Source organism: Nuphar pumila, chromosome 7, assembly GCF_984573655.1.
Source record: "Nuphar pumila chromosome 7, dmNupPumi1.hap1.1, whole genome shotgun sequence".
NCBI classification, from domain to species: domain Eukaryota; kingdom Viridiplantae; phylum Streptophyta; class Magnoliopsida; order Nymphaeales; family Nymphaeaceae; genus Nuphar; species Nuphar pumila.
The window spans coordinates 5892904-5900723 of NC_143255.1; the positions used below are offsets into that span (position 1 = coordinate 5892904).

The 7820-nt window shown below is 37.8% G+C and overlaps 1 protein-coding gene across 1 annotated transcript; it reads right to left on the minus strand.

Annotated features, from left to right (window-relative positions):
* Positions 1-641: 641 nt before the first annotated feature.
* Positions 642-2359, minus strand: LOC149830985 (uncharacterized). Its single transcript, XM_090011947.1, has 2 exons — positions 2228-2359; positions 642-2028 (listed from the first exon to the last, which is right to left on the minus strand). Exons 1-2 carry the CDS (start codon positions 2276-2278, stop codon positions 1084-1086), a joined length of 996 nt encoding a protein of 331 aa, XP_089868073.1. The 5' UTR covers positions 2279-2359; the 3' UTR covers positions 642-1083.
* Between the last annotated feature and the right edge of the window lie 5461 nt (positions 2360-7820).

The window sequence follows — 7820 nt, forward strand, 5'->3', positions numbered from 1 at the left end:
AAATACCTGTTATTTCCTACAACTAGAGACAGGTAAACTCCATAGTTTAAAATATGAAAGCTAAATGATTGATTGTCTAAGCATCTCTACGACAGTATCAACAGGAAACCATACCAAAGTAAACTATGCGTGCCTGTTTGATGGCTAGGCTCCTGCGCGACAAAATTGATTCCCTAGATCTCAGAATCACATCGACAGTATGAGCAGTTTGGATCATAAAAAGCATTACCATCTTTCTGCATCTGCTCAATAATGAGAAGTGTAACAGCTAGCTACTAGCATACAAGTCATACTAGTAACAGTGGTAGTATCAGTAGAATGGTAACCAAATCACCACCACCACCAAAACAACAAAGAGTAAAGTTGAATGAAGCTCAATTCTTCATCAACAAAAGTTGCTTTAATTGAACTAGTAATACTGTAAGATTTTTCTTTTGACAGAAACACTGTAAGATTCAGGACTGTCATTGTTCTGAGGCACGATCTTCCATGCATTTAAAGTGGAACAGTCGTAGAAAAAGCAAAAAGAAAAAAGCAAAAGAGAAACATTCATCCACGCTGGTTATTGATTAAAAATAGAAATGAGAAGAACATCCACTCCCACTCAACCAATCTCAAGAAAAACCAGAATCCCATTGTCCAAATATGAATTTAGAAGGAATATATCTCATGCATGATCATACGTACACAGTTGCATATAGTCGAACTAAGATAAAAAAAGAAAGCGAATTATCAGGAATTAGACAAACCAGTCTCCTTCATTTGGTTCTTAACATTGAAAAATCACCAGTAGAAAAGGATCTGAGGCTCCTCTCAGTGCAAACCTGCAACAATTTGCATCTGACATGAGTACTCCGATCCATATTTCACCTCTCTTTCTTCTTCTTCTTCTTCTTCTTCTTCTTTTCCTCTTGTTTTTCCAACAGACTAACCTTGACACACCACCATCCTGAAGACTTCTATACCTGTCTTAACCAAAGACAACCACAACAGAAGACCAAAAGAAATTGGGAGAAATAAGAAAGCCACATTAAAGGGCACATAAGTTGTGGATGTATTCTTAAGGGCATTTTTTTCTCTTCTTTACATCAAAGAAGCAACCGATGACCCATAATTTGTGATATCAGGCCATGACCCAATGTTTGCGTTCCAATATAGAGATGGTTCTGCACTATTGTTTGTGTCAAACATGCTCTGATTTGAAACCTGCCAATCTAACTGATTCATCTTGTTGGTCTCCTGTTCAATTTTCACACCCATATTTTTGATATTTCTCTCAGCCATCCTTTGTTCAGCACCTGTACTGTTGCCAAACTCCTCCAATGGTAGAAAGAAATTCTGGTGATGTACCGGCTTCAAATGAGCCTCAGTTAGCATACTGTTCGAAATATAACCATTCAGGAGATCTAGAGAGTGACCAAGATGAGGAAATGTGGTTGGGAAGAGAGAAGCATCAGAGAATTGGATTGTGCTGTTTAACCCGTTCTGATCCTGCAGGAAATTGCACCCAGGAGTGTTCTCCCTTGCTGAAAAGCCTATACCAGAAGGAAGTACAGACTTTAGAGATGAAAGAAGTGAGTTATTCATATGGAGTTCAGGATTTAGAAAAACTGAGTTTTGGAGGATGGAGGTGGTGGTTGAAGTAGTGGTACCGGCTGAGGAAGAAGATGGTAGTGAAGGTGGAGGTGGTAGGACAGGTTGGGATGTTGAAAAGAGTTTGTTTGTGGGTTCCAAATGAGTAGAAGGGCCATCATGATCAAGGTTAGTTGTCCTCTTGACTCTCTTGTTCTTCCTGCAGCCACCACCCACTGGGACATTCCTCAGTGTGCCCCCTCTAGTCCAATACCGCTTGCATGTCTTGCAGAAGTGCCTTGGTTGGGAGAGGCTGTAATTGTTGTAATAACAAAACTTGGTGTTTGAGGAGTCACATCTGGGGCACTTGAGGGCGGGATCAGTGGGGCTTTTAATGCCTGCTTGTTCCATAGCCCTAGAGGAAGATGATGGTGCCATCAAGCCCCTCTCCTGGATCTGCAAAAGGAAAAAGGCAGTGGTTCATGATAAATTTGAGCAGATAACTAACACAAGGAAGAGAACATTAAAGAAGAGGAAACAAGAGAGCATATATTCGTTTCCAAGGACTAGAAAACAAGTGAAGGAATGGATGTGAAATTATTGATGGGGGGGGGGGGGGGGGGGGGTGGATGAATGAGCTTTCTATGAGACGTACCTGTGGCCATTCAGGGGAGCCCATGCAAAGTTGGGAGGATGTTAGCACCATTTTTTTCTTTTGTTCCTTCTCGTTATCCTCTTCGGCTGCTTGCGTCTGATCAGGAAGGGGGAATGGAAGAGAGAGAGAGAGAGAGAGAGGTGAAGACGTCTTCTAAAAGGAATCGTTGAAGATTGGTAAGCCGACAAGAGGACTGGTGCTGTGGGACTGAGACGTCACTCCTTCCAGATTGGAATCGGAAAAACAAGGTGCTTTGTTTTCGTGTGGGGACGGGAGGGTGCTGCTTCAATTGACATCAAAGGACCTTGCGATGGGTCCCCTACCTCTACCACATTACCAACTATCCATATCTACCTATACGACCCATATCACACACACACACACACAGAGAGAGAGAGAGAGAGAGAGAGAGAGAGAGAGAGAGAGAGAGATTTCTCTTACTCTAGGCCTAAGATGGGTGGGTTTTCAAAGAGTTTGTAGCTTTTAGAGAGAGATTTCTCTTCTTTTAGGCGTGAGATGAGTGGGTTTTCAAAGAGTTTCTGTTAGAGAGAGAGAGAGACAGAGAGAGCGAGATTTCTCTTTTGGCTTAAGATGAGCGGGATTTTTAAAAGTGTGGCTGAGAGAGAGTGTGTTCCATTGTTTTTGTTCCAATAGTTCGAAGAGAGAGACAGAAAGAGTTCCATTATTTTTGTTTTTATAGCTTGCTAGGAGAGGGTGGGAGAAGAAATCCCAAGTCAAGAAAACCAGAGAGAGAGTTCCATTCTTTTTGTTTTTAATGCAAGAAGAGAGAGAGAGAGAGAGAGAGATCCACTCTTTTTGTTTTTAATGTTAAAAGATGGTGAAAGAAGGAAACCGTGAACGAAACCCGAGGGGGAAGAGAACAAATCCTAAATTGTTCCTTGGTATTAAATTTTTTTTGTCAACAATGTCCTTCACGTTTAGAAAAACCGTTAAGGCAGGCAGGTGTTGCATGAATATCAGTTTCAGTTTGGACACACACCCCATGTGGACAGCTCCGCACTGAGCTCAAAAGCATAATGTTCTGCAGGGAACAAATGGATTTTGTAGTGCCTCGAGGGATCATCTCCTACTCCCCACATTTATTCTCATCTACTTCCATGTGTTACTAGGAAGAAGGGCAAATACCTCTATTCTTTAATAGCATTATTTCATGTATTAATTTGTCATACCCCCCAAAAAATAAAGCCTTTTTGCGTGTCTAGATGTGCAAGAAATATAATTTAACAGTCAGTACTGTTCTCTAAAAAAAAAGTTTACTGTCACATGAACCATTATGTTATAGAACTTATGCATTTATTATTTTTATTGAGAAACAAATTTAAGTATATATATATTTTTAAAATTTATAACCTTAGGAAACCGCACCCAGCATGAAGACCTGATCGCACTGGCTCACCCTAACATAATTATGATCGTCGTGCCGGCAGCATAAAACTCCGAGGTTAGGACCCCTGCCTCTGGGGTCTATGCTGAGCATTGGCTAGAGCAGAGGAGCGACCACCATAAAAATTGAAACTTGACAGCCAGCTCTGGCAACCGAGGGCCCACCCCACTACGCCAACCCCCCTTGGGGCTAGGTACATGTTTGAAAAATAAAATGTCGGTCCATTGATTGATGAGCAGCGATCTCACTTATGGGGCCCACATTCCACCATATTCAGGAGAGATTCCCGTCTCATGAGGCGCAATAGCTGCTATTCAAAGGGTTTGAAGCCTAGAGGAGGGAAATGATACCAAGACTCAAAGAAAGAGCTGACCATTGAATTCAGAGGATCTGAGGGTGTCAGGGATCCACATGGTGCGTGGCTGATTCTTGCAATTTTGTTGGGAGTGTCTTAATTCTAAACTTGCTTCAATACATGATTCAAATTGAAAAATATTTTGAACACCATGCAATGACAATTTCCAATGAAAGCTGTCGCATATCGTTTTAGGGTTTTGTTGCTGTTGCTATTTCTCTTTGAGATATAAAGAGAGCTTCGAGTGTATTGGATGTTTTGGGGATTTGAAAGCTTTTGTATCGATGTTTATCCACAAATGTTAGTGGATTTTTTTCATTCCTCATCACCCCAGGATGCTGACCTTAGGCCAAACCACGTATTTTGGTATCTCTTCTTCTTCTTCTTCTTCTTTTTTGTTTATTGTGGTTTGCTTTATTTTATTCATAGCTTTTATAACAAATCTTGTTGTAAAAAAAAATGATGGTTGGAGCATCACTACAATAAAATCCTCTCTTACATGTGCGTCCCCTAGTGTGTCACTAAAAAGGGCATTTTCACTAGAGCTATTTTACTTAGCACCAGCGAAAATGGTTGTTATATTGGCCCATGATATATCGCGCACTCTTTCCATGATATATCGCGCACTCTTTCTGGCACACACAATAAAAATTTGCACCAAAAAAAGTTTTTTTTTTGTGCAATAAAAAACTATGTCAGAAAAAGTGTTTTTTGGCACAAATAAAATGTGTGTAAGAAAAAAAGATTTTTTTCTAGCGCAAATAAAAATTGCGACAGTAAAAATATGCATTAAAAAAAGTATGCCCTTTTCACTCATTTGAGAGCTCTCTCTCTCTCTACAATGTTTGATCGTTAGACACTGTCCTCTCTCGCTCTATAGAATCTGATCAAAGGTGCTCGATCTCCTCTCTTTTTACAAAATATGATCGAAGGTGCTCGATCTCCTCTCTCTCACCGATGCTAAATTCAAATTTTTTTGCGTATGCATTTTAATTTATATTTTTATAATTTATAAATTGAATGCATGTTAAATTTATTTTTTTTCATGTATGCTTTTGATTTTAAGACTTTTGCATTTTAATCCAGATTCTTGTAATTTATTGAGTGAATGCATGTTAAATCTATTTTTTTATGTATGCTTTAGATTTTACGAGTTTTTCTTTTTAATTCATATTTTTCTAATTTATTGAGTGAATGCATACTAAATCTATTTTTTTAAATATATATTCTTTAGATTTTACGAGTTTTGTATTTTAATTTATATTTTTATTATTTATTTAGTGAATGCATGTTAAATCCACATTTTTTAAACATGTATACTTTTGATTTTAGGGGTTTTGCATTTTAATCCATATTTTTGTTATTTATTTAGTGAATGCATACTAAGTCTAATTTTTCCCTTATTTATCATTTATATTTTAAGAATTTTGCATTTTAATTGCTAATTTTGTTATTTATTGAGTGATTGCATGCTAATTCTATTTTTTTCTCATATATAATTTAGATTTTAAGAGTTTTGAATTTTAATTCTTAATTATGTAATTTATTATCACTACAAGAAAATTCTTAATTAGCGACGAAAATTTACGACGGATTTTTTCCGTCGCAAATTAGCGACAAATTAGCTAGAGAAAACTTTTTTCATGAATCCGTCGCTAATTAGCGATAGATTAACGACAACAATTTTTCGTCGCTAATTCTCAATACAAGAAAATCATTTTAGCGAGGGATTTAGCGAGGGAATTTTTCCGTCGCTAATTAGCGACGGATTAGCGACGGAAAAATTCCCGCGCTAAATCCCTCGCTAATTTTCGATTTAAATCGAGCGCGAAATTTTCCCTCTCTCCTCGTTCGAAATTTAAATCGACCGCGCGATTTAAACCGCTCTCTCCCCGTCGATGAGTGCGCTGGAGAGCATGACGGCGATGAGGCAGATTGTTGGAGGACGGCGATGCCGGCGGACGGCGACGACGGAGGACGGCGACGATGGAGGACGACGCCGACTTCGAAGGACACAGTTTCATGGAGGACGGCGATGCCGGAGGACGGCGACGCCGGAGGACGGCGATGACTTCGGAGGACGCCGTTTCACGGAGGACGGCGACACCAGAGGACAGTGACGACGTCGGAGGACGGCGACGGTGACGACGTCGGAGGACGGCAACGCTGACGACGGAGGACGGCGACGAGTTCGGAGGACGCCGTTTCACGGTGGATGGCGACGAGGCTGAGCGATTGTTGGAGGAAGGCGACGTCGGTTCACGGAGGACGGCGATGCCGGAGAGCACCGGTTCACGGAGGACGATACAAGTCTGTGAAATCCCTGTCAGGTGCGGTATAAGTCCGGCTTATTGGTGCCAGAATACCGCCCGACAGGGATCAATTTTTTTTTATTTTTTTTTTAAATTTAGCGACAGATTAGCGACGGATAATGTCCGTCGCTAATCTGTCGCAAATTTGCGACGGAATTAATGACAAATAAGTTTTTTTGCCAATTAGCGAGCAAAAATTCGCGATGGCCTCTATCCATCGCTAATCCGTCGCTAAGCCGTCGCTAAACAGTTTAGCGACGGATTTAGGTCGTCTCTAATCCACAGGTTTCTTGTAGTGTATGTGAATGCATGTTAATTCCATTTTTTTCTTATGTATGATTTAGATTTGAATTACTATTTTTGTTACTTATTCTATGTATGCTAATTCAAATTTTTTTTCATGTATGATTTAGATTTTTGAGGTTTTTTATTTTAATCCTTAATTTTGTAAGTTATTGAGTGAATGCATGCTAATTATATTTTTTCTGATATAGAATTTTGATTTTTGGGTTTTTGTATTTTAATTTAATATTTTAATTTATTTAGAAAATACATGTTAAATCTATTTTTTTCATATATATGATTTAGAATTTAAGGGTTTTATATTTTAATTCCACGTTTGTGTAATTTATTCAGTGAATATATGCTAAATATATTGTTTCTTATATATAATTTAGAATTTAAGGGTTTTACATTTTAATTCATAATTTTGTGTAATTTATTTAGAAAATGCTGTCAAATCTATTTTTTTCTTATATATAATTTAGATTTGAACTTATTATTTAGTTTTCAACACATGAAAAATCCTACACTATTATCTTCACAGGTATCAACGTAAGAATCTGAAACGCCTGCTGAGTCATTAGGTATTCACTATATCATATTGACAATGCAGTGTTGTTTATGGTATTTATTATGTCATATGGTGACAATGCAGTATTATTGAGAATGAAAACAAGAATCAACCAAGTTTGTTACAAGCTTCTTAGGTAAGTTGATATAACTATAGATTCTAATCATGTACATAAATTTGTATTTGGTTATATATATATATGTGTGTGTGTGTGTGTGTGTGTGTGTGTGTGTGTGTGTGTGTAATTCTTTGATCTATGTTTATTCGCAGGCTTCATATGTAAGTGTGGTGCACCTCTGGTTCTAAGACTATCTCCCTTCTATATAATTCACTAACTTTTAAACTGTATGTATATATTTAAAACAAAAATTGCATTGTTTTGTTATATGACATTGTTAATTTTTCTATATTGATTTAAATATATGTGTTAACTTTTAACCTATCTCCTCTTTATGCATGATTTTTTTTATAATGGGTTGAATATGTGCATGACAGTGTTATGTATGTGTATATGTGAATGTTGAAGTCATGAAATATTAAAGAAATAAATATATATAGTTGTTATGAAGGTTAGAGATATAAAGGTTGGAGTTATGGAGGGTTGAAGAAAGAAATATATATAGTTATGTGTGTATACTTTAAATGTTATATTTTTTGCAAGTTCTTAA